This window comes from Chiloscyllium plagiosum, unplaced genomic scaffold (genome assembly GCF_037043375.1).
Source record: "Chiloscyllium plagiosum isolate Xiang-an unplaced genomic scaffold, Cpla_swu_hap1 HiC_scaffold_41, whole genome shotgun sequence".
NCBI lineage: Eukaryota > Metazoa > Chordata > Chondrichthyes > Orectolobiformes > Hemiscylliidae > Chiloscyllium > Chiloscyllium plagiosum.
The window spans coordinates 39396996-39423393 of NW_028270179.1; the positions used below are offsets into that span (position 1 = coordinate 39396996).

Sequence of the window (26398 nt, forward strand, 5' to 3'; positions counted from 1 at the left end):
GATAGATACAGGACAGATGTCAGAGGTAGTTTCTTCAGTCAGAGAGAAGTAGGGGTGTGGAATGCACTACCTGCAACAGTACTAGATTCGTCAACTTTAAGGGCATTTAAATGGTCACTGGATAGGTATATGGACGAGAATGGAATAGTGTAAGTTAGATGGGCTTCAGATTGGTTCCACAGGTCGGTGCAACATCGAGGGTCGAAGGGCCTGTACTCCGCTCTAAGTTCTATGTTGTGTGTTCGATAGTTACAATGTTTAAAAGACATTTGGATAAGTACATGAATAAAAATGGTTTAGACGTATGTAGGCCAGGAGCGTGTCTGACCAGGATAACTGCTGCCTTTCACATGCTGCCAATCTCACCCGCACCTGGCCGCTGTGTTTGCCCTGTGTCTGGTGGGCGGGTTTTGTGCAGTCAGGGCGTTACTTGGCCACTGTACCCGGCACCTCTTGCTGTTTGGTCAAGTTAACAATCTATCTGTGTTTTAACAGCCAGGATATATGTAGGATTGAGTGAATTGGGATGGTTTATACATACAATAACAGATATCCGGGTGTACATTGTAGACTGGAATCTATTCGAGGGGTTCGGGGTGGTTTATATACAGAATAACAGATACCCGGGAGGGAGTTACAGACTGGAATCTATTCGAGGGGTTCGGGGTGGTTTATATACAGAATAACAGATACCCGGGAGGGAGTTACAGACTGGAATCTAATCCAGGGGTTCGGGGTGGTTTATATACAGAATAACAGATACCCGGGAGGGAGTTACAGACTGGAATCTAATCGAGGGGTTCGGGGTGGTTTATATACAGAATAACAGATACCCAGGAGGGAGTTACAGACTGGAATCTAATCGAGGGGTTCGGGGTGGTTTATATACTGAATAACAGCTTTCCGGGAGGGAGTTACAGATTGGAATCTAATCGAGGGGTTCAGGGTGGTTTATATACTGAATAACAGATACCCGGGAGGGAGTTCCAGATTGGAATCTAATCGAGGGGTTCAGGGTGATTTATATACAGAATAACAGATACCCAGGAGTGAGTTACAGACTGGAATCTAATCGTGGAGTTCGGCGTGGTTAATATATAGAATAACAGATACCCAGGAGTGAGCCACAGATTTGAATCTAATCGAGGGGTTCAGGGTGGTTTACATATAGAATAACAGATACCCGGGAGTGAGTTACAGACTGGAATCTAATCGAGGGATTCGGGGTAGTTTATATACAGAATAACAGATACCCAGGAGTGAGTTACAGATTGGAATCGAATCGAGGGATTCGGGGTGGTTTATATACAGAATAACAGATACCCGGGAGGGAGTTACAGATTGGAATCTAATCGAGGGGTTCAGGGTGGATTATGTAGAGCATAACAGGTCCCTGGGAGTGAGTTATGGACTGGAATCTAATCGAGGGGTTTAGAGTGGATTAGAAATAGAATAACAGATACCCAGGAGGGTTACCAAAAGGAGTATTCAAGCCTTTCCCAGCTGCTTCTCAAATATTCACCTTGAGGGCACCTCCTGCAAAGACTTTTCCTGATGACCATTGTACCATAGTGCTGTCAGTCTCCGGAAAGACTTCTGGTGCTCAGCCAATGAAAAGCCTGAACCGTGATCCCATTATTGGGCGGCAGCCAGCGGAATTTCCCTCAATACCAACTCCCGAATGTCAAAACAGCCACATACCAATGTCCATATAAGTATTAGTTTTGGCCCAGTCTGACCAACAGACCGCCATGACACATTCCTACCTTGGACAACTCGGGAAACCGAGTATCACAGCTTATGGGAAAGGGCCCGACATGTCCTGACTGCAGTTTTAACCGAGGTAAGAGTTTTAAATACCTTGACTAAAATTCCCAGCATGCTCAATTGTGGCTCAGAACTCTCTCTGCTGCTGGGCACACAGTGACCACAGTTACAAACAAGCATCTGATCGAACGGTTAAGCGTTGTTTATATATAGAATAACAGATATCCGGGAGGGAGATACAGACTGGAATCTAATCGAGGAGTTCGGAGTGGTTTATATATAGAATAACAGATACCCGGGAGGGAGTTACAGACTGGAATCTAATCGAGGGGTTCGGGGTGGTTTATATATAGAATAACAGATACCCGGGAGGGAGTTACAGACTGGAATCTAATCGAGGGGTTCGGGGTGGTTTATATACTGAATAACAGATACCCGGGAGGGAGTTACAGACTGGAATCTAATCGAGGGGTTCGGGGTGGTTTATATACAGAATAACAGATACCCGGGAGGGAGTTACAGACTGGAATCTAATCGAGGGGTTCGGGGTGGTTTATATACAGAATAACAGATACTCGGGAGGGAGTTACAGACTGGAATCTAATCGAGTGTTTCAGGGAGGTTTATATGCAGAATTATAGATACCCGGGAGGGAGTTACAGACTGGAATCTAATCGAGGGGTTCAGGGTGGATCATGTCCAGAATAACAGATACCCGGGAGGGAGTTACAGACTGGAATCTAATCGAGGGGTTCAGGGTGGTTTATATACAGAATAACAGATACCCGGGAGGGAGTTACAGACTGGAATCTAATCGAGGGGTTCGGGGTGGTTTATATACAGAATAACAGATACCCGGGAGGGAGTTACAGACTGGAATCTAATCGAGGGGTTCGGGGTGGTTTATATACAGAATAACAGATACCCGGGAGGGAGTTACAGACTGGAATCTAATCGAGGGGTTCGGGGTGGTTTATATACAGAATAACAGACACCCGGGAGGGAGTTACAGACTGGAATCTAATCGAGGGGTTAGGGTGGTTTATATACAGAATAACAGATATCCGGGAGGGAGATACAGACTGGAATCTGATCGAGGGGTTCAGGGTGGTTTATATACAGAATAACAGATACCCGGGAGGGAGTTACAGACTGGAATCTGATCGAGGGGTTCGGGGTGGTTTATATACAGAATAACAGATACCCGGGAGGGAGTTACAGACTGGAATCTGATCGAGGGGTTCGGGGTGGTTTATATACAGAATAACAGACACCCGGGAGGGAGTTACAGACTGGAATCTAATCGAGGGGTTCAGGGTGGTTTATATACAGAATAACAGATACCTGGGAGGGAGTTACAGGCTGGAATCTAATCGAGGGGTTCAGGGTGGTTTATATACAGAATAACAGATATCCGGGAGGGAGATACAGACTGGAATCTGATCGAGGGGTTCGGGGTGGTTTATATACAGAATAACAGATACCCGGGAGGGAGATACAGACTGGAATCTGATCGAGGGGTTCGGGGTGGTTTATATACAGAATAACAGATACCCGGGAGGGAGATACAGACTGGAATCTAACCGAGGGGTTCAGGGTGGTTTATATACAGAATAACAGATACCTGGGAGTGAGTTACAGACTGGAATCTAATCGAGGGGTTCGGGGTGGATTATATACTGAATAACAGACACCCGGGAGGGAGTTACAGACTGGAATCTAATCGAGGGGTTCAGGGTGGTTTATATACAGAATAACAGATACCTGGGAGGGAGTTACAGACTGGAATCTAATCGAGGGGTTCGGGGTGGATTATATACTGAATAACAGACACCCGGGAGGGAGTTACAGACTGGAATCTAATCGAGGGGTTCAGGGTGGTTTATATACAGAATAACAGATACCTGGGAGTGAGTTACAGACTGGAATCTAATCGAGGGGTTCGGGGTGGTTTATATACAGAATAACAGACACCTGGGAGAGAGTTACAGACTGGAATCTAATCGAGGGGTTCAGGGTGGTTTATATACAGAATAGCAGATACCCGGGAGGGAGTTACAGACTGGAATCTAATCGAGGGGATAGGGGTGGTTTATATATAGAATAGCAGATACCCGGGAACGAGTTACAGACTGGAATCTAATCGAGGGGTTCGGGGTGGATTATATACTGAATAACAGACACCCAGGAGGGAGTTACAGACTGGAATCTAATCGAGGGGTTCAGGGTGGTTTATATACAGAATAACAGATACCCGGGAGTGAGTTACAGACTGGAATCTAATCGAGGGGTTCGGGGTGGTTTATATACAGAATAACAGACACCTGGGAGGGAGTTACAGACTGGAATCTAATCGAGGGGTTCAGGGTGGTTTATATACAGAATAGCAGATACCCGGGAGGGAGTTACAGACTGGAATCTAATCGAGGGGTTAGGGGTGGTTTATATATAGAATAGCAGATACCCAGGAACGAGTTACAGACTGGAATCTAATCGAGGGGTTAGGAGTGGTTTATATACAGAATAACAGATACCCGGGAGGGAGTTACAGACTGGAATCTAATCGAAGGGTTCAGGGTGGTTTATATACAGAATAACAGATACCCAGGAGTGAGTTACAGACTGGAATCTAATCGAGGGGTTTGGGGTGGTTTATATACAGAATAACAGAAACCCGGGAGGGAGTTACAGACTGGAATCTAATCGAGGAGTTCTGGGTGGTTTATATACAGAATAACAGATACTTGGGAGGGAGTTACAGACTTGAATCTAATCGAGGGATTCGGGGTGGTTTATATACAGAATAACAGACACCCGGTAGGGAGTTACAGACTGGAATCTGATCGAGGGGTTCGGGGTGGTTCATGTACAGCATTTCAGACACCTGGGAGTGAGTTACCGACTGGAAGTTAATTGAGTAGTTTCATAGCATTCTGTAAATAGAGAATAACAGATAATCGGGAGTTCATTGCAGTCTGGGATCTGATTGATCAATTCAGAGATGGTTTATATTTAAAATAAGAGAAAAAGGGGAATGCGTTATTGACTGGAATCTATCGATGGGGTTGAGGTGGGAACATCGAACAGTACAGCACAATGTCTTGCTGACCTTTTATCTTACTCTAAGATCAAGGTAACCACTCTATCCAACATTTCACTATCATCCATGCGTCTATCCAAGACTTGTTTAAATGTCTTTAATATATCTGATTCTACTGTCACCGCTGGCCGTGTATTTCACGCACCCACCACTCTCTGTGTAAGGAACCTACCTCTAACATCCCCCCTCAAACCTTCCTCCAATCATCTTAAAATTGTGATTAGATTAGATTCCCTACAGTGTGGAAACAGGCCCTTCGGCCTAACAAGTCCACATCGACCCTCCGAAAAGTAACCCACCCAGATCCATTTCCCTCTGACTAATGCACCTAACATTACGGGCAATTTATCACGGCCAATTCACCTGACCTGCGCATCTTTGGACTGTGGGAGGAAACCGGAGCACCCGGAGGAAACCCACGCAGACACGGGGAGAACGTGCAAACTCCACACAGTCTGCCCGAGGCTGGAATTGAACCTGGGAATCTGATGCTGCGAGGCAGCAGTGCTAACCACTGAACTACCGTGCCCCCTCATGATAGCCATTTCTGCTTTGGGAAAAAAAAAAGCCTCTGGCTACCCTCTTTATCTGTTATTCTCATCACCTAGTCCACCTCTACCAAATCACCTCTCATCCTTCTGCACTCCAACCTCCCTCAACCTTTCTTCATAAGACATGCCCTCCAGTCCAGGCAGCATCCTGGTAAATCTCCTCTGCACGCTCTCTGAAGCTTCCGCAGCTTTCCTATAATGAGGCGATCAGAACGGAACACAATATTCCAACCAGCGCTCCACAGAGTTGCTGCATAACATCCTGGCTCTTAAACCCAATCCTCCTGCTAATGAAAGCCAACACACCATGTGCCTTCTTAACAACCTTATCAACTTGGTGACAACTTTGAGGGATCTATGGGTGTGGGACCCAAGATTGCTCTGTTCCTCCACACTGCCTTTAACCCTGTAATCTGCATTGTAAGTCGACCTTCTAAATGAATCACTTCACAGTTTTTTCCCAGGTTGAACTCCATCTTCCATTTATCAGCTCAGCTCTGCGTCCTATCAATGTCCAGTTGCAATCGATAACAGCCCTCCACTCCATCGACAGCTCCGCCAAACTTCATGTCATTGGAAAACTTATGAAAACTTCTATTTCCTCATCGAAATCACGAAAGGCAGAGCTCCCAGACCAGATCCCTGTGGAACACCACTGGCCACCGAGGTGCAGGCTGAATACTTTTTCATCTGCTAGCACTCTCTGTCTTTTATGGGCCAAGCCAATTCTGTGTCCAGACAGCCAGATTTCACTGTATCCCATGCCTCCTTACTTTCTCAATGAGCCTACCATGGGGAAACTTGCCAAACGCCTTGCTAAAGTCCTTGTGCACCATACCCACTGCTCTATGTTTGAAACTGTGTTTTGTCACATCCTCAGAGAATTCAATAAGGCTTGTGACAAAGCCATGCTGACCATCTCGAGCCAAACTATGTTTTTCCAAGTAATCATAAAGCCCGTCTTTCTGAAACCTCACTGATAATTTGCCCACCACTGATGTAAGATTAACTGGTCTGTACAACCCAGGATTATCCATATTCCGTTTAGCGAACAGGGGAATGATATATGCCAACCTCCAGCCAGCTGGTATTTTTCCAGTGGTACACTCCAGTCTGGCCTAGGGGATTTATCTATCCTCATGTTTTTCAAAATTTCCAGCACATCCTCCTTCTTACTGGCAATCTGTTCCAACATATCAGCCTATTTCACACTGTCCTCACAAATGACAAGGGAGCTCTCACGAAGGAATGCTGAAGAAAAGTATGCATGAAGGAATGCTACCTACCCCCTACCTGCTCCGACTCCAGGCCCCAGTTCCCTCCACTATCCCCTCACTCTGGCCATCCTCTTGTTCCTCACATAAATATAGAACGCTGTAGGCTTTTCCGTGCCCCTCTCTAGCTCTTCTAAGTCCATTCGTCAGTTCCTTCCTGGCTACCTTGTAATACTCTAGAGCCCTATCTGATCCTTGCTTCCTCAACTTAGCAAGCTTCCTTCTTCCTCTTGACTAGATGTTCCACATCTCTTATCACCCTACCAGCCCTTCCTTGCCTCAGTGCGACAAAGCTATCCAGCACTCGCAGCAAGTTCTCTGTAAACAACCCCCACATTTCTGTGATGCAGTTGCCTGAGAATATCTGTTCACAATGTATACTGCACAGTTCCTGCATAATAGCATTGTAATTCCCCCCTCTCCCAATTAAATAATTCCTCATACTGTCTACTCCTATCCCTCTCCATGACGATACTAAAGGTTGGGGAGTTGTGATCACTATCACCGAAATGCTCTCCCACCGAGAGATCTGACACCTGACTTGATTGGTTGCCAAGCACCAAGCACCAATATGGCCTCCCCTCTAGTCGGCCTATCTACACACTGAGTTAGGACTCCTTTCCAGACACCGCTGACAAAATCTGCAAACTATTTGCGCTAAGGAAGTTCCAATCAATTTCCGTGAGGTTGAAGTCACCCATGACAACAACCCTGTTAGATTAGATTAGATTAGATTACATTACATTACAGTGTGGAAACAGGCCCTTCGGCCCAACAAGTCGAAGCGCAACCCACCCATACATTTACCCCTTACCTAACACTACGGGCAATTTAGCACGGCCAATTCACCTAACCTGCACATCTTTGGACTGTGGGAGGAAACCAGAGCACCCGGAGGAAACCCACGCAGACACGGGGAGAATGTGCAAACTCCACACAGTCAGTCACCTGAGGCGGGAATTGAACCCGGGTCTCAGGCGCTGTGAGGCAGCAGTGCTAACCACTGTGCCACCATGCCGCCCACTACTTCTGCACCTTCCCGAAACCTGCCTCCCAATCTGCTTCTCAATTTGTCTGTTACTATTGGAGGTCTATAGGAAGCTCCTAATGAAGTGACTGCTTCCTTCCTGTTTCTTACTTCCACCCATACCGACTCAGAAGGCAAAGTTTCCTTGATGGCCTCCATTTCTGCAGTTGTGATATTATCCCTGATTAACAATGCCACTCCCTCACCTCTTTTACCTCTCTCCCTGTTCCTTTTGAACCTTCCAATCTCCGCGACATTCCTGCCCCTGTGATATCCAAGTCTCTGTAATGGCCACAACGTCACAGCGCCAAGTCTTGATCCATGCTGATGTCATATACTTGAGGGGTAGAAATGGCAAGATGAGGTGAAATTGTGAGACTAGGAAAAGGAAGCGTGCATAAGGTCAAGGTGATTGAAAAGAGACGAAACAGGGTTAAGGAAAATTCCAAAGCCTTTTATTCATATATTAGATTAGATTACTTACAGTGTGGAAACAGGCCCTTCGGCCCAACAAGTCCACACCGACCCGCCGAAGCGTAACCCACCCATACCCCTACATGTACCCCTTTTACCTAACACTACGGGCAATTTACCATGGCCAATTCACCTGACTTGCACATCTTTGGACTGTGGGAGGAAACCGGAGCCCCCGGAGGAAACCCACGCAGACACGGGGAGAACGTGCAAACTCCACACAGTCAGTCGCCTGAGGCGGGAATTGAACCCGGGTCTCTGGCGCTGCGAGGCAGCAGTGCTAACCACTGTGCCACCGTGCCGCCCATATATAAGCAGCAAGTGGGTATCTAGCGAAAGGGTTGACCCACTCAAGGACAAAGGGGCAAGTTACGCATGGAGTCAGAGAAAACAGGTAAGATTCTTAATGTGTACTTTCCATCAGTATTCACTGAGGCGATGGACATGGCGGATGTAGAGGTTAGGGATAAATGTTTGACTACTCCAGGTCAAGTCAGCATAAGGAAGGAGGAAGTGTTGGGTATTGTAATAGGCATTAAGGTGGACAAGTCCCCAGGTCCAGATGGGGACTATCCCAAGTTACTGAGGGAAGCGAGAGAGGAAATAGCTGGGGCTTTAACAGAGATCTTTGCAGCATCCTTGAACACGGGTGAGGTCCTGGAGGACTGGAGAATTGCTAGCTTTGTCCCCTTGTTTCAGACCGGTAGCAGGGATAATCCCGGTCATTACAGACCGGTCACAGCCTGACGTCAGTGATAGGGAAGCTGCTGGGAAAGATACTAAGAGATAGGACATATTCCCATTTGGAATAAAATGGGCTCATCAGTGATAGGCAGCATGCTTTTGTTCAGGTAAGGTCATGTCTCACCAACTTAATAAAATTCTTTGAGGAGGTGACAAAGTTGATTGATAAGGGAAGGGCTGTAGATGATGTATACTTAGACTTCAGTAAGGTATTTGATAAGGTGCCCCATGGTAGGCTGATGGGAAAAAAGTGAAGTCTCATGGGCTCCAGGTTGTACTAGCAAGATAGAGAACTGGCTGGGCAACAGGAGATAGAGAGTAGTAATGGAAAGGTGTTTCTCAGAACGGAGACCTGTGGCCAATGGTGTTCCCCAGGGATCAGTGCTGGGACCACTGCTGTTTGTGATATACATAAATGATTTGGCGGAAGGTATAGATGGTCCGATTAGCAAGTTTGCAGATGACACTAAGATCGATGGAGTAGTGGACAGTGAAGGGTACTGTTTGAGAATGCAGAAGAATATAGATAGCTTGGAGAGTTGGGCAGAGAAAAAGCAGATGGAGTTCAATCCCGGCAAGTGCGAGATGATGCATTTTTGCAAGTCCACTTCAAGAGGGTACTATACAGTAAATGGAAAAGTCCTGGGGAAAGTTGACGTCCAGAGTGATCTGGGTGTACAGGTCCATTTTACCTTGATAGAGTGGTCAAGGGGGCATACAGCATGCTTTCCTTCATTGGAAGGGGTATTGAGCACAAGAGTGGGCAGGTCATGTTACAGTTGTATACGGCTTTGGTTCGGCCACAATTGGAGCACTGCATACAGTCCTGGTCACCACATTAACAAAAGGATGTGGATGCTGTGGAGGGGGTGCAGAGGAGATTCACCAGGATCTTGCTGGTATTTAAGGCGCTAGCTATGAAGAGAGATTGAGTAGGTTAGGATTATTTTCATTGGAAAGAAGCAGGTTAAGGGAAGACCTGACTGAGATCTACAAAACCATGAGAGGTGTAGACAGGGTGGATAACAAGGAGCTTTTTTCCAGAGTGAGGGACTCAGTTTCTGGGGGTCACGAGTTCAAGGTGAGAGGGGAAAGGTTTAAGGGAGATATGTGTGGGAAGCTCTTTATGGAGAGGGTGGTGGGTGCCTGGAATACGTTGCCAGCAGAGGTGGGAGAGGGGGGGCATGATAGTGCCATTTAAGATGTACCTTGACAGATACATGAATGGGAAGGGAGCAGAGGGATACAGATTCTTAGAAAATAGGTGACAGGGTTAGATGGTGCATCTGGATCAGCGCTGGCTTGGAGGGGCCGGAGGGCCTGTTTCTGTGCTGTAATTTTTCATCACCCTTATTCCTGACACTTTTTTGCGTTAAAATACACACTTTAAACCATCACACTGATTGCATCTTCGCAACTGTCTATCCTACCTCTCAGACTCTCTGCACACTGGATCTGCCTGTTCACCACCTACCCCATCGTCTGATCTGTAGCTCCGGTTTCCGCGCCCCCCCCCCCCCCCCCCCCACCCCCCTTCCAATCTGGTTCCAACCTTCCCAAAGAGCTCCAGTGAACCTTCCAGGATATTGGTGTCACTCCAGTCCAGGTGCAACCAGTCCTCCTTGAACGGGTCCCACCTTTCCCCAGGAGGTGTCATAATGATCCATATATCTGAAGCCCTCCCTCCTTTACCAGCTCTGCAGCCACGTGCAGATTCCTGGGAGTGTTAGATACTGGAATCGAGTTGAGTGAGCTCGCAGGCGATCATATGGGGGCGCAGTGGTTAGCACTGTTGCCTGACAGTGCCAGGGACCTGGGTTCGATCCCAGCCTCGGGCGACTGTCTGTGAGGAGTTTGCACATTCTCCCCCTCCCGTGTCTGCGTGCGTTTCCTCTGGGTGCTCCGGTTTCCTCCCACAGCCCAAAGATGGGCAGGTTAGGTGACTTGGCCATGCTAAATTGTCTATAGTACCAGATGCATTAGTCAGAGGGAAATGAGTCTGGGTAGGTTACTTTTCGGAGGATCGGTGTGGACTTGTTGGGCCCAACGGTCTGCTTCCACAGTGCAGTGAATTTAATCTATGTTTAGAATAATTAAACATGGAGTGAGGTACAGAACTGAATGAAATCGAGAAGAACAGGGTGATTTATATGCTGAGTAAGAGATACTTGGGCTACAGACTGGAATCTAACTGATTGTTTCAGCGTAGAAAAACATAACCAGGAGCTGTTACAGACTGAATGCTGATTGAGGGATTTGGGGAGGTTTATGTGTCAAATACCTCAGAAAGTGTTAGAGAATCGATTTGGGGGGTAGTTTATTTTTTACAGATTAACAGAACCCGGGAGCCAGTTACAGTCTGGAAGCTAATCAGTTAACTCAACGTGTGCAAAATATTCCTCCTGGCAGCAATGCTAATCATTGAGATGAGGGAATTCATATATCAAACAAACCTTCAACTGCCACTGGTGAAGGGAAAGTGAGGGCTGCAGATGCTGGAGATCAGAGCCGAAAATGCATTGCTGGAAAAGCGCAGCAGGTCAGGCAGCATCCAAGGAACAGGAGAATCGACACGTTTCGGGCATAGGCCCTTCTTCAGGAAAGGCCTGAAGAAGGGCTTATGCCCGAAACGGGTCGATTCTCCTGTTCCTTGGATGCTGCCTGACCTGCTGCGCTTTTCCAGCACCACACTCTCGACTCTGATCTCCAGCATCTGTACTCCTCACTTTCACCCGTTCAAAGCAGCCTGCACATCTTAGCAACTCACAGATATATCAAAATAAGCAAAGGGAACTTCAAAAAAAAAACAACACCTAAGGAAGCAAATTGCTATTAAAAGCTCACAAATCTGTCAAATAAATGAGCATGTTTTTGCCTTGCAGATCTGCAGACCACCGGAGCCGAGATGCCAGCTGGGCATTTGAAATCAGGCTGTTTCCTCTTCCTGTACCTCCTCTTCCAGGATGCCCTCAGCATCTGCACCATCAGAAGTGCCAGCGAGTGCCGCGATGCTAACGTCGTGCCGGGGGCCAGATTGGCAGGGTTGGGCTATGACGTGGTGACCCTGCGGCCCAAGGGGGCCTCTGTGATCGACGTGAGCGCCTGGCGCTCGGCCAACGGGAGCTGCACCCTCTGCCGCAACGGGCACCTCGGTAACGTGCGCCAGCGGCTGCCCGCCTCGCTGGTGGACTGGCGCACCCTGAGCTCCTGCCGCCTCTCGCTCTCCAGCGGGCTCCACCACTCGGCTGCTGAGCTGTCGCAGTCTGCCACCTCAGACATCACCAACGACTGGCGGGCGGACCTGCCCCTTCCACCCAAACCGGGCACCGGTGCCAACCCGGTGCTGGCTGGCTCCAAGTCCAAGCTGGTGGAGTTTGGAACCACCCGTTCCAAGAGCGACCGCTACAGTTTCGCCAGCCACCAGTTCCAGTGCCTCTACTACCAGTTTCGGGTGAAGGCCCAGCCCCTCCTGGCACCCGAGTTCACCCGCTCCCTTTCCCGCCTCCCCACCGTCATGAATGACGACACCAAGTACCAATACAAGAAGCTGGTGGCCACCTATGGTACCCACTACCTCAAGTCGGTGGAGCTGGGTGGACACTACAAGTCCGTGACGGCTATTCGGACTTGTGAGGCAGCGTCCGAGGGCTACAGCGCCGAGGAGGTGAAGGACTGCCTGTCTTTAGATGCCCATGTCACCCTGCAGTTGACCACAAAATCCTCAGCGGGTTACCAGAAATGCAAGGAGATGGCACATGCCATGAAGCCCAACAAGGTCTACCAGGCCTTCAGTGACCGGGAGACAGAGTTGAGGGGGGGAAGTGTCCGGCAGAGGACAGACCTCTTCTTCTCCGGGGATAGCTCGGCCTTCACCAGTTGGATGGCGAGCCTGTCCACTCACCCGGGCATGGGGCGCTATGCCCTGGAACCTCTCCACCACCTGCTTCCCAACAGTGACCCCAGGCATGCGATCCTGCGGCGCTACATCAGCGACTACATCGCGGGCGGTGGCCTCTCCCTGCAGTGCAGTCGGTGCCCCCACGGGTCCTACCACGATCCACGCCAACCCTGCTCCTGCTTGTGCCACGGGGAGAGTCACGTGGACCGGAACTGCTGCTCCAAGGGGAAGGGGCTGGGTCGCCTGGTGGTCACCGTCTGGGAGGGCCGGGACCTCCGGGGGGACGCTTTCTCCAAAGCCGACGGCTACGTGGTGGTCAAGTACGGAGAGGCGAAGGCCAGGACCTCCATGATCTCGAACAACAGGCACCCCCAGTGGAATGCCGAGTTGGACCTGGGCGAGGTCAAGGCTGAGAGTGGGCACAAGCTGACCATCGAGGCCTGGGACCAGGATGCCAAACACGATGACCTCCTTGGCACCTGTCAGGTCCGACTCACCTCTGGCACCCACGGTGAAACCTGCTTCCTCAAGTACGGCAAGGTGACCTATGGCTACACCTTCACCTGTGGTCCCCACCTGGGTGGCGCCACCTGCCAGGATTACATGCCCAGCCCGGCTGAGTGACACTTCACCCCTAACAGGGTCTTGCCAAACGCACCCTCCTTCCCAACACACTCCTGCCCACCCTGCCTGAGCTACCATTCCCCTTTCCGTCGCCCTGTCCCTGGCAGCATCTTGCTCGGACCGTGTCATAGAGTCAGAGAGTCGGCACGGAGACAGACGCTTTGGCCCAATATGCCCCAAACTGTTTCTCATTCTCTGCAACCATCCACAATCTCAGTTGAGCTGAACGCCCTCCACCTCCACTCCAATGTCCAACCAAGCTCTCCCCATTTCCCTGCTCTTGGCCCGCCCTCTACGAACCACCAGCGGCCTACTTCTCCTGACCCTTTCCCTGGGAGCCCCTTTATCGGATTGTATCAAGGCTATATTATTGTAGCTGTCATTTCTGTTTGGGTGCACTGTTAAATCAAATATGTTTTAAAGCTTTTTCCAAACACGCTAGCACTGCAGCCCATCAAGAAGTGCAACTAAGCTGATTTCTATGTACATTTGTATAATCTCATATATTTGTAATAAATCCAACTCAATGGCTTTTAGCCCGTTTCATGTGACCAGTCTACATGGGCACACTTCGTGAGTGGGCTTGTGCAGTGTTGTGGGGCAGTATGTGAGGTGCGCTGGTGGGGGGGGAGAGGTTTGAAAGACAGAATCATCATTCCATTATGAATGAGACTGGAGGCAAATGTCAGAAAGGCCTCACAGCGAGGGCATTTGAGCCCAGGAAAGATTCAGCAGTGTTACAATGGTGCACCAGGACAAGGTTCTGAATATCAGGTACCCAGGGGGCATTTATCCATGAAAATGATACATTAGTCGAATATGGGAAGGGGCTGTTGCCCATTGGGACTGTCTAGAATGGGAGTGAAGGTGGAGCTGTTCAGCTCAACTGAGATTGTGGGTAGTTGGAGATAATGAGAGAAGGTTTGGGTATATTGGAACTATGTAGCGTGGGAGTGAATGCGGAGGGGTTTGGGTCCATTGAGATAGTGTAGAGTGGAGTGAATGGTTTGGATCCATTGGGACTGAAAAGAGTGGGAGTGAACGGGAAGGGATTTGGGTCCATTGGGCTTGTTTAGAGTGGGCATAAACGATAAGGGATTTGTGTCCATTGGGTTTGTGGCGAGTGGGAGTGATTGGGAAGGAGTTGGGGTCTGTTGGGATTGTTTAGAGTGGGAGTGAAGAGGAAGGGGTTTGGGTCAATTGGGATTGTGTAGAGTGGGAATGAAGGCTATGGGATTATGTCGAGTCGAAGTGAATGGGAAGGGGTTTGGGTCCATTGGGATGGTTTTGTGTAGGGGTGAATGGAGAGTGAGTTTGGGTCCATTGCGATTGTGTGGAGTAGGAATGAATGGAAAGAGGATTGGACTCTTTGATGTCGCCTAGAGAGGGATTGAATATGAAGGAAATTAGGTCCATTGAGTTCATAGAGAATGGACGTGAATTGGGTGGGATTTGGGATCATTGGGATAGTGTAGGTTGGGAGTGACTACAAAGGGGTATGGGTCCTTTGGATTTGTGCACTGTGGGAGTGAATGGCACAGCTTTTGGCATCATTTGGATAGTTTACAGTGGGAGTGGATGGAAAGCCATTGGACTTCATTGGGATTATGTAGAGTTGGAGGGTTTAGATTTAAACTTAGATTGAGAGAATGGGAAGGGGTTTAGATCCATTGGGACATTGTTGAATGGGACGCACAGGGAGGGGATTGGGTCCAATGGAATTCTATAGAATTGTGTTGAATGCACATCAGTTGAGTTCCAATTTGGATTGTGCAGAGCAGGAGTGAATGGGAATGGTTTGGATCCATTGGGATTGTGTAGAGTGAGAGTGAATGGGAATTGGTTTGGGTCCATTGGGATTGTGTAGAGTGGGAGTGAATGGGAAGTGGTTTGGATCCTTTGGGATTGTGTACAGTGGGAGTGAATGGGAAGGGGTTTGGGTCCATTGGGATTGTGTAGAGTGAGAGCGAATGGGAAAGGGTTTGGGTCCCTTGATTTGTGTAGAGTTGGAATGAATGGGAAGGGGTTTAGGTCCCTTGGGATTGTGTAGAGTTGGAATGAATGGGAAGGGTTTTGACTCCATTGGGATTGTGTATAGTTGGAATGATTGGGAAGGGGTTTGCTTCCATTGGGATTGTGTAGAGTTGGAGTGAGTGGGAAGGAGTTTGATTCCATTGGGATTGTGTAGGGTTGGAATGAATGGGAAGGGGTTTGCTTCCATTGGGATTGTGTAGGGTTGGAATGAATGGGAAGGGGTTTGCTTCCATTGGTATTGTGTAGAGTTGGAATGAATGGGAAGGAGTTTTTGCTTCCGTTGGGATTGTGTAGAGTTGGAGTGAATGGAAAGGGTTTGAGTCCATTGGGATTGTGTAGAGTTGGAGTGAATGGGAAGGGTTTGGGTCCATTGGGATTGTGTACAGTTGGAGTGAATGGAAAGGGTTTGGGTCCATTGGGACTGTGTACAGTTGGAGTGAATGGGACGCGTTTAGGTCCATTGGGATTGTGTAAAGTTGGAGTGAATGGGAAGGGGTTTGGGTCCATTAGGATTGTGTCGGGTTGGAGTGAATGGGAAGGGGTTTGGGTCCATTGAGATTGTGTAGAGTGGGAGTGAACAGAAAGAAACCTGGTGCTGTAAGAATTCTGCAGTTTCGGAGTGTGTAGAAAGTGGTTTGGGTCAATTGGGTGTTGGTAGACTGGGAGCGTATGGGACCAGGAAATGGTCCATTAGGGAGCGTGTAGAGCTAAAGGGAAGGGGTGTGTGTCCTTTTGGAATACATAGTATGGGAAATGGTCTCAGCCCATTGGATTCAGTGAGTCGGAGACTGTGGCAAATGGGATGCGTAAATTGGAAAGGCTTTGAGGTCCATTAGGAAGGTGTAGAGTTGGAGTGAGCGGGAGGAGGTTTGGGTCCGTTGGGACTTTGTAGGGTGGGAGTGAACAGGAAGGGGTTTGGGTCCTAAGGGATTGCGGAGAGTGGGAGTGAACAGGAAGGGGTTTGGGTCCAAAGGGATTGCGGAGAGTGGGAGTGAACAGGAAGGGGTTTGGGTCCCAAGGGATTGCGGAGAGTGGGAGTGAACAGGAAGGGGTTTGGGTCCAAAGGGATTGCGGAGAGTGGGAGTGAACAGGAAGGGGTTTGGGTCCCAAGGGATTGCGGAGAGTGGGAGTGAACAGGAAGGGGTTTGGGTCCATAGTGGTTCTGAAGAGTGGGAGTGAACAGAAAGTGGTTTGTGTAGAGTAGGAGTGAACGGGAAGGGGTTTGTGTCCATTTGGAGTGAATCGAGTGGAAGTGAACGGGAAATGATTTGGGGTTCATTGGGATCATGTAGAGTTAGAGCAAATGTAAAGGAGTTTTGAAATTGTGCAGCGTGGGAGTGAATGGAAAGTGATTTGGATCCACTGAGATTGCGTAGAGTTGGACTGAACTGGAAGAGTTCTGGATCCATTGTAATTGTGCAGACCGAGGGTACACGGGAGGAACGCTGTGTCCATTGCAACTGAGGTGAGTGCAGCAATTAAGAGGAGGGTGCTTGGGTCGACTGGGACTGTGTAGAGTGGGTTTGAAAGGGGCGTGTATTGATTTATAGAGTGTGGGGAGGCAGTTGGGTGTATACAGTGGGAGTGAGCACAAATGGCTTGTGTCCATTGAGCTTGTCGACAGAAGAAGTGAGCACGAAGGCTTTTGTGTCCGTTTCAATAATGTGGTGTGGGAGTGAACAGGAAGTAGTTTGGGTTCATTCGGATTGTGTACACCAGGAGTGAACTGGATCTGGATTGCGTCCATTTGGGTTGGATAATGTTGGGATGAATGGGAGAGGCTCCGTTTCCACTGGGACTGTGCACAGTGGGAGTCAATGAGAAGAGGATTGGGCCCATTCATCTAGAATACCGACAGTGTGGAAACAGGCCATTTGGCCCAAATGTTTGCACTGACCCTCCGAAGAGTATCCGACTCAGGTTTGATCCCCTATCCTATTACCCTATACTTCCCCTGAATGATGCGCCATACCCAGACATCGCTGAACACTATGGGCAATTTCGTGTGGCCAATTCACCAAGCACGTACATCTTTGGACTGTGGGAGGAATCCGGAGCACCCGGAGGAAACGCACGCAGACACGGGGAGAATGAGCAATCTCCACACAGACAGCCGTCACAGACTGGAATTGAACCCGGGTTCCTGGCGCAGTGAGGCAGCAGCGCTATCTACCGTGTTGCCCTCGTGTCTGCATGGGTTTCCTCTGGGTGCTCTGGTTACCTCCCACAATCCAAAGATGTGCTGGTTAGGGTGGATTAGCCGTGCTAAACTGTCTCGTAGTGCACTGGGATGTGATGGTTAGGGTGATTTGCCATGCTAAACTGTCTCGTAGTGCCCAAGTATGTGCATCTTAGCGTGGATTAGCCGTGCTAAATTGTCCCGTAGTGCCCAGGAGTGTGCATATTAGGGCGAATTAGACATGTTAAATTGTCCCATAGTGTCCAAGGATGTGCAGGTTATGGTAGATTGGCTGTTGGAAATTGTGCCGTAGTGCCCAGGGATGTGCAGGTTAGGATGGATTAGCCATGCTAAATGGGCCCGTAAGTGCCCAGGGGTGTGCAGTTTAGGGTGAATTGGCCATGTAAAATTGTCCCGTGGTGTCCAGGGATGTGCAGGTTCAGTTGGATTGGCCATGGGGAACTGTCATGTAGTGTCCAGGGATGGGTACATTAGGGTGGATTAGCCATGGGAAATCGTCTTGTAGTATCTAGGGATGTGTAGGTTATCCAGGGATTGGCCACACTAAATTGTCCAGTGAAGAAGGCTTTTGGCACATTGACCGTTTTCAGTCAGAACATTCAGTGCTGAGTTGGGCAGTTATCTTGCAATTGAATAGGAGGTCCGTGAGGCCGCTCTTGGAATATTGTGTTCACCTTGCTATAGGAGGGGTCTTGTTAAACTGGAAAGAGTGCCGAAGAAATTTACAAGGATGTTGCCAGGACTTTTATAGAGAGAGGATGGGCCAGCTAGGACTTCATTTTTCCTTTAGAGACAAGACACGAAGCGGGAATCTTATAGAAGTATATAGTATCATGAGAGGTATGGATAGGGTGAATGCACTCAGCCTTTTACCCCAGGGTTGGGGAATCGAGGACGAGTGGACATCAGTTTAAGGTTAGAGGGGAAAGAGTAAAAGGGAGCCCAAGGGGCTGTTTTGTTTTACATAGAAGCTGTCAGTGGAAGTGGTTGAGGTAGGTTCATTAACATCATTTTAAAGGCATTTGGACAAATACATAGCTAGGAAAGGTTGAGAAGAATGTGGGCCAAGTACAGCGAAATGGGGCCTTTCTCCGTGATGTAACCTCAATGGTTAGTACTGCTGCCGCACAGCTCCAGGAACCCGGATTCGATTCCAGCCTTGGGCGACTGTCCGTATGGAGGTCGCACATTCTCCCCGTGTCTGTGTGGGTTTCCTCTGGGCGCTCCAGTTTTGTCCCACAAGCCAAAGTTGTGCAGGTTAGGGTCAAATTCTCTCCCATCCTGCACAACCCCAATGCACCCAATCCCCTTTCAATTCACTCCCAGGCGACACAATCACCAAGGATCCAAAGCACTTAAATCTCACACCCCCACTTTATACAATCCCATCTGACCAAAACCCCTTCCCGTTCACTCCTACCCAATGGACACAAACGACTTCCAGTTCTGAGGAAGGATCGCGAGACCCAAAATGTTAACTCTGATGTCTTCTTACAGATGCTGCCAGACCTGCTGAGCTATTCCAGCAACTTTGGCTTTTGTTCCGTTCCCGTTCTCATTCACTCCGCACAATCCCAATGGACCCAAACCCATTCCTGATCATTCCAATTCTACGTAATCCCAATGGACCCAAATCACTTCCTGCTCACTCCAATTCAACATCATCCCAATTAACCCAAACTCCTTCCTGTGCATTCTTATTCTACACGATCCCAATAGACCCAATCCCATTCCTCTTTGCTGTTTTTACTATGCTAATACCAATGAATTCAAAGCCCTTCCCGTTCACGCCTACACTACTCTAATCCCAACGGATTCCAACCCATTCCAGTTCACTCCCACACCTCGCAAACCCCATGGTCTGAAGCCACTTTGCTTCCAACGCCAGTCTACCAATACCAAATAGCCCCAACTCCCTTCACATTCACCCTCATCCCACACAAAGCCAAGGGAGCAAATCCCCTCCCAGCTCGCTCCTGCTCTATGCTCATGTAATGCACTGAAAAACCTTCCATTTCACTCCCGCTCTATGCAATCACTATGGGGGCAAGCATCTGCCCATTTTCCCCAATGTACCTTTTTCCTAGATATTGCTATGTTCGTGAGGAAGTTAAGCTGATCCTTGACCAGCTATTGCACCAATGTATCACAGCTTAATTTGTCCTGGGTTCAAATTCATCCGTTGTAACCAATGTCTTAATAGTTGCCTTTTCTTTTAAGTGTAATTGTGCAAAGACAGTTTTTCCTTTACCCCACAATGCCCGTTATGTACAGCCCCACAGCACTCCACAAGCTCGCTGACTGAGTGTGACCGTGCAGACAGATCACATAAAACAGGCTAAATGCACAAAGTTAGATTTATTGAGAAAGTGAAAGATTATACAAATGCATCTTCTTGTGCAATGAGCTGCTTGCACGGTTGGAAAAAGCCTTCAAAGCGTTTCAATGTAATGGCATAGACGGCGCTTACAATGCTGCAATGGGGATAGTGAGGATACAGTCCGGGAAGGACACTGTCGGAGGTAAAGGTAAGGGGAATTAGATAATGGGGATTGGCGATTTGGAGCGGGTGTTAGGGAAGTGTGTGTTAAGAAGGAGGGTGCGGTTGGTTCCACCCAGGGCAGTGGTGAAGGGCACACTGCCAGGACCAGGCGTGTAATCCTGGCAGGTGGCAACGCCCAGGTGCAGGCCGCAGGTGAAGGTGTAGGCATAGGTCACCTTGCCGGACTTGAGGTAGCAGACCTCGCAGTGGTTGCCGGAAGTCAGTCTGACCTGGCACTTGCCCAGGAGGTCATTGCTGCTGATGTCGTCCTGGTCCCAGACCCCGATGCTCAGCTTGTGCCCGCTCTCTGCCTTGACCTGGCCAAGGTCCAGCTTGGCGTTCCACCTGGGGTTGTTGCTGCCTGAGATCACCGAGGTCCTGGCCTGCGCCTGGCCGTACCTGACCACACCACGAAGCTGTCGGTGCCCGAGAAGACGTCCCCCCAGAGGTCCCGGCCCTCCTGGACAGTGACCACTAGGTGGCCCAGTCCCTTCATCTTGGAGCAGCAGTTGCGGTCCACACGGCTGTCCTCGCGACACAGGCAGGAGCAGGGTTGGCGCGGATCACGGTAGGACCCGTGAGGGCACCGAGAACCCGCTCCACATTTCTGGGAGAGGGCATTATCCATGATGTACTCACTGATGTAGCGCCGCAGGTTCTTCTGCCTGAGGTCGCCAGCGGGCAGCAGGTGGTGCAGCGGTGCCAGGGCATAGCGCACAAGGCCCGGGGAGGCGAGCAAGCTGTCCATCCAGCGGGCGAAGGCCATGCCATCCCCGGAGAACAAGAGGTCGGCCCCTTGCCGGGCCCGGCCTCCCATCACCTCCGTCTCCCGGTCGCTGAAGGCCTGGTGGAAGTTGTCATGGTGCTTCATGGAGCGCGCCTTCTCCTGGCATCGCTTGTAGCCCGGTGAAAATGTGGTGGTCAGGCCCACCGTGACACTGGCCTCCACCGACAGGCAGTCCTTCACCTCCTCGGTGGTATAGCCCTCGGATGCTGCCTCGCATGTCCGAATAGCCGTCACGTCCTTGTAGCGTCCACCCAGCTCCACTGACTTGAGGTAGTGGGTACCGTAGGTAGCCACCAGCTTCTGATAAGGGTACTTGTCATGACCAACAGAGCTGGCTGGGAGTTTGGAGAGAGAGTATTGGAAATCGGGAGACAGAAGGGGCTTTTCCTTCACCCGATACTGGTAGTAGAGGCATTGGAACTGGTGACTGGCGAAACTGTAGTGATCGCTCTGGGAGCGGCTGGTGCCAAACTCCACCGTCTTGGAATAGGATCCAGCCAGCACCACATTGACACCGACTTCGGGCTTTTGCACAGAGAGGTCCACGTGCCAGTTGTTGGTGATGGAGGAGCTGGCGGACTCTGCCAGCTTTGCGGCCGATCGGTAAAGCCGGCTGGAGACTGAGCGCCGGCAGGAGCTCAGGGTGCGCCAGTCCACCAGCGAGATGGGCAGCCGTTGGCGCACGCCATTGAGCAGCTCATTATCGCAGAGAGTGCAGCTCCCGTTGGCCGTGCGCCAGGTGTTCACGTCGATGACGAAGGCTCCCTTGGGCTGCAGGGTCACCACGTCATAGCCCTGCCCTGCCAGCCGCGCCCCCGGCACAAAACCGGCATTGCAGCACTCCTCGGTGGTGCTCGTGGTGCAGGCACTCAGGGCACCCCGGAAGAGCAGGCAGAGAAAGAGAAGAGTGCCCAGTTGTGAATTCCAATCTGGCATTTTGCTCCGCTGGTGAGTCCAACAGCGAATCTGCAAGAATAACAGTGAACATCTTAATTTGACAGATTTATGAGCAGCATCATTCCTTCAGTGGTTGGTGAAGATCTGTTTCTTAACGTGACACATGAGCCATTAAGTCATGAAATATGCTGTTGTATGTACATTTTGAAAATCTGTTTTCTTTATTTGACATATTTAAGAGGCGATTGAGACAGGTGTGATATTTTGTATAGGTGTCGAAGTTCTGCTTGCTTAATTTGGCATATTTATGAGCTGGTAAGAGATTTTTTTATATTAAATGTATGATGAACGCCTGAATGATACCTCTGACAGATTGATGACCTGTTAAGTGCATTATCCTGTCTTCAATGGAGTTTGAACATAGATGCGCGTTAAACATGATGGATGTGTGAGTAATTCTATGCTTCTTAAATGGAATTTGATGTTCATATTTATTTAATTTATTTTTTTTTCTTTCTTTTTTTTTCTTTTTTTTTCTTTTTAACCCCCACACTACCACCTAAGTGCGGTAGTGCTTATTTTGTCCCCAGCACCCATGGTGTGTGTGTGCAGGTGTGAGACACAGTGAAAGACACAAGGTGCACGAATCTTTATTCAATTTCCACCACCAGGAAGATAGGAAAACACCCGAGTGGCCAGTGACAAACACTGCCCTTCATATCAAAGGGCAGTGCTGTGTGATCAAAACAGTGAAGGGGAGGGTAGGGACTAAATCAAAATAGAATTGGAGGGAGAAATGATGCACTCCACTCCCTGCGGCGCCCACCTCTCCCTGAACAACTCCAGGGTGTTGGTCGACACCGCGTGCTCCTTCTCCAAGGACACCCGGGCTCTAACGTAACCGCGGAAGAGGGGCAGGCAGTCGGCCTTAACGACCCCCTCCACGGCCCGCTGCCTGGACCTGTTGATGGCCAGTTTGGCCAGGCCCAGGAGCAGACCCACGAGGAGGTCTTCAGACCTGCCCTCCTTCCTCCGTACCGGGTGCCCAAAGATCAGGAGCGTGGGACTGAAGTGCAGCCAAAACCAGAGGAGAAGGTTTTTAAGGAAATCAAAAAGGGAGTGCAAACGCCCACACCCAATATAGACGTGGTCCACGGACTCCACAGCACCACAGAACAAGCAGTTGGGCTGGGAGTCGGTGAACCACCGCAATCTGTGGTTGCAGGGGACTGCTGCGTGCAGCACCCTCCACCCCAGATCCCCGAGAGAAAGGGGGAGGACTCCCGCGTAGAGAGCCCTCCACTGGGGATCCCCACCGCCCGGTGGCAAATGGGCACGCCAAGGCGTGTCCGGACGGTGGATGAGGGAGAAGAGGTGGACGGTGTGCAGCAGCAGTCGATACAGGGCCTTTCTCTTCACCTCCCTAAACAAAACAAATATTTATTTAATTTAATAGACGTATGAGCTGTTAAAGAATTATGGCATTTTAAGTGTGTCAGTCATTTGTTTTGCTAAATCTGAAACGTGGGTAAATTGATACGGCTAGAATGCCATCTTACAAGCGTATTGATAGACTGACCACTTCATTTCACATATGCCAGAGCTGTTAAAAGGCGGGTGGAATCACAAATGGCTGTTGAAATTCTGGTTGCTTAATTTGGCAAATGTTGAGATTTCAAGATCTGCGTGCTACTTTTAGTGGGCAGTAAATTTCTGTTGCGAAATTCAACAGATTTACAAGATGTTGAAATCAGCGTCCAATCTCAAGTGAGTTTTGACTTTCCGTTTGCTCAACTTGACAGGTTTATGAACTGTTCAAGAGGTTTGCTCTCGTAAGTGGGTGATGGGCATCTGTCTCCTTAATATGATAGATTTACCATCTGTTCACTTAATTTCACATATTTATGAGCCAAGAGAGGTATTATGCCGTTTTCTGTGTGAGTGAAAGACTTCTTTGTTAAATCTGTGGGATTTTAGGTAACTAGTAATGCTCTGTTTGCTTATTATGAAATTTTATGAGCTGTAAAAGTGCATTCTCCCAGCCGAAATGGGGATTGAAGATGTGTGTGTGCTAGCCATGGCGAATGATAGTGAGCTTCTTAACTGGGTTTTTAATTTGCTTAATTTGACAGATTTATGAGATTTCACAGCAGAATTTTCTGTTAAGTTGTTGGTGAAGACCTGCGCACTAGATCTGAAAGGTTTATGAACTGTTACCAGAAAGTGCCATCTAAAATTATTCAATTCACTCATGGGATGTCAGCAGCACTGGCTGGCCAGAGATTATTGACCATCTCGAGAGTGGACGTTCAATGTCAGTGTGGCATTTTAAATGGGCGGAGCAGATACGTTTGCTTAATATGACCAATTAATCGGCTGTTAAGAGCATTAGGAGAAAGTGAGGACTGCAGATGCTGGAGATCAGAGCCGAGGGTGTGTGGTGCTGGAAAAACACAGCAGGTCAGGCAGCATCTGAGGAGCAGGTGAATCGACCTTCCCGGCATAAGCCCTTCCTCAGGAATGGTTCATTCGAATCTGTAAACAGCATTGTCCGAACCTGAGTGAGTGTTAATGATGTTTGTGTGAACCAGAACAGATTTATGAGCTTTGATGGGGAGTGCAGTCCTTAAACGAGAGGGAGAGGCTGAATAGGCCGGCGTTGCTTCTCCTGGGGCATCAGATGGCTGAGAGGTGACCTGAAAGGTTGATAAAGTCATGAGGGGCATGAATAGGACAAGTAGACAAGTTCTTTTCCCTGAGGTTGGGGAGTCCAGAACTCGAGGAGCATAAAGTTTAAGGTGAGAAAGGGAGACTTAAAAGGGACCTGAGGCACAGAGGATTGCTGCCTGCCTGGAATGACAAAGTGGTGGGGGCTGGTACAATTACAACATGCAAAATGCATCTGGATGGCTATTCGAATAGCAAGGGTTTGGAAGGACATTGGGAATTCAGGCTAGATTAATTTAGGATATCTGGTCAGCGTGGGTGAGTTGGATTGAAGGGTCTGTTTCTGCGCTGTAGATGTCTAAGACTCCATAAGTCGCTAAAGCTAGTTTTCTTAATTTGACAGATTTATGAGTTTTTCAAAGCTTTATGAAATTTTAAGTGTCAGTTGAAGCCCTGTTTGCTAAATCTCATAGGTTTACATACTACTATGGGCAGAGTGTGAACTCTAATTTAGTGTTGATGAACAATTCGTTTAATTTGATTTGAATCCCTCGATTCGGTTCCTCTCTGTAACTCACTCTCTTGGCTATCTGTTATTGGGTATATTGAGCACCCTCAACATCTCAAATGGGTTCCAGTCTATAACTCGTTCCGAGTTATCTGTTACTCCGATACCACATTGAACCCATCTGTAACTCATTCCCAGCTAGATGTTATTCCATATACAAATCATCATGAATCCCAAGATTAGATTCCAGTCTGTAAGTAACTCTCAGGAATCTGTTGTTAATTTTTTTTTTAAACCATCCCAAAGCCCACGATTAGATTCCAGTCTGCAACTCACTCACAGGTCCCTGTTTTTCGATATACAAACAGCCTTGCCCCTCTCAATCAGATTCAAGGCCATAACTAAATCCTCAGAAAATGTTATTCTGTATGTAAACCACACTGAACTGCCGAAATAATTACAGTCTGTAACTTACTCAAAGGTACCTTTATATGTTATATATAAACCACCCTGATCTCCTCGATTACAATCCAGTCTGTAGCTCACTCCCAGGTATTTATTATTCTATATATAAACCACCTTGATTAGATTCCGGTCTGCAACTTACTCCAGGGTAACTGTTATTCTACATATAAACCACCCCATATCCCTCAATTCGATTACGTTCTGTAACTCATTTCCCTGTGTCTGGTCTTCTGTTTATAAATGATCCTGAAACCCTTCCTTAGATTCCAGCCTGTTATTCTGTGTATAAATCATCCTGCACCCCTCCAGTCTGTAACTAATACCTGTTATTCTCTGTGTAACCCACCCTGTACATCTCGACTGGATTCCAGTCTGTAACTCACACCTCGGTATGTGGTATTCTGTATATAAACCACCCCGAACTTCTTGAATAGATTCCAGTCTGTAACTCACTGCCACGTATCTATTATTCTGTCTAAAAACTGTCAGGGCCTTCGAGTAGATTCTAGACTGTATAAACCATCCTGAACCCCTTGACTTGATTCCAGTGAGTGCCTCACTCCCAGATATGTGTTATCCTGTACATAAAGCACCCTGAAATCCTCGACTAGATTCCAATCTGTAGATCGATCCCGGTATCTGTTATTCTGTACATATAACACCCTAAGCCCCTCGATTAGATTCAAGTCAGTAACTCACTCCTGGGTTATCTGTTATTCTATATATAAACCATCCTGAACACCTCATTTAGTTTCAGACTGTAACTCACTCCAGCGCATCTGTGAATGTTTTTATGAATGATCCTGAAACTCTTCATTTAATTCCAGTGTGTAACTCAT

General features: G+C 48.5%; 1 protein-coding gene and 1 pseudogene across 1 annotated transcript; one reads left to right on the forward strand and one right to left on the reverse strand.

Annotated features, from left to right (window-relative positions):
• The first annotated feature begins 1757 nt into the window (after positions 1 to 1757).
• Positions 1758 to 13990, forward strand: LOC122544456 (perforin-1-like). The gene is made up of 2 exons (XM_043683690.2): positions 1758 to 1843; positions 11820 to 13990. The coding sequence occupies exons 1-2, from the start codon at positions 1801 to 1803 to the stop codon at positions 13457 to 13459; spliced, it is 1683 nt and encodes a 560-aa protein (XP_043539625.2). The 5' UTR covers positions 1758 to 1800; the 3' UTR covers positions 13460 to 13990.
• A 5738-nt stretch (positions 13991 to 19728) lies between these two features.
• LOC122545222 (perforin-1 pseudogene) lies at positions 19729 to 22242 on the reverse strand (annotated as a pseudogene).
• Positions 22243 to 26398: the final 4156 nt, after the last annotated feature.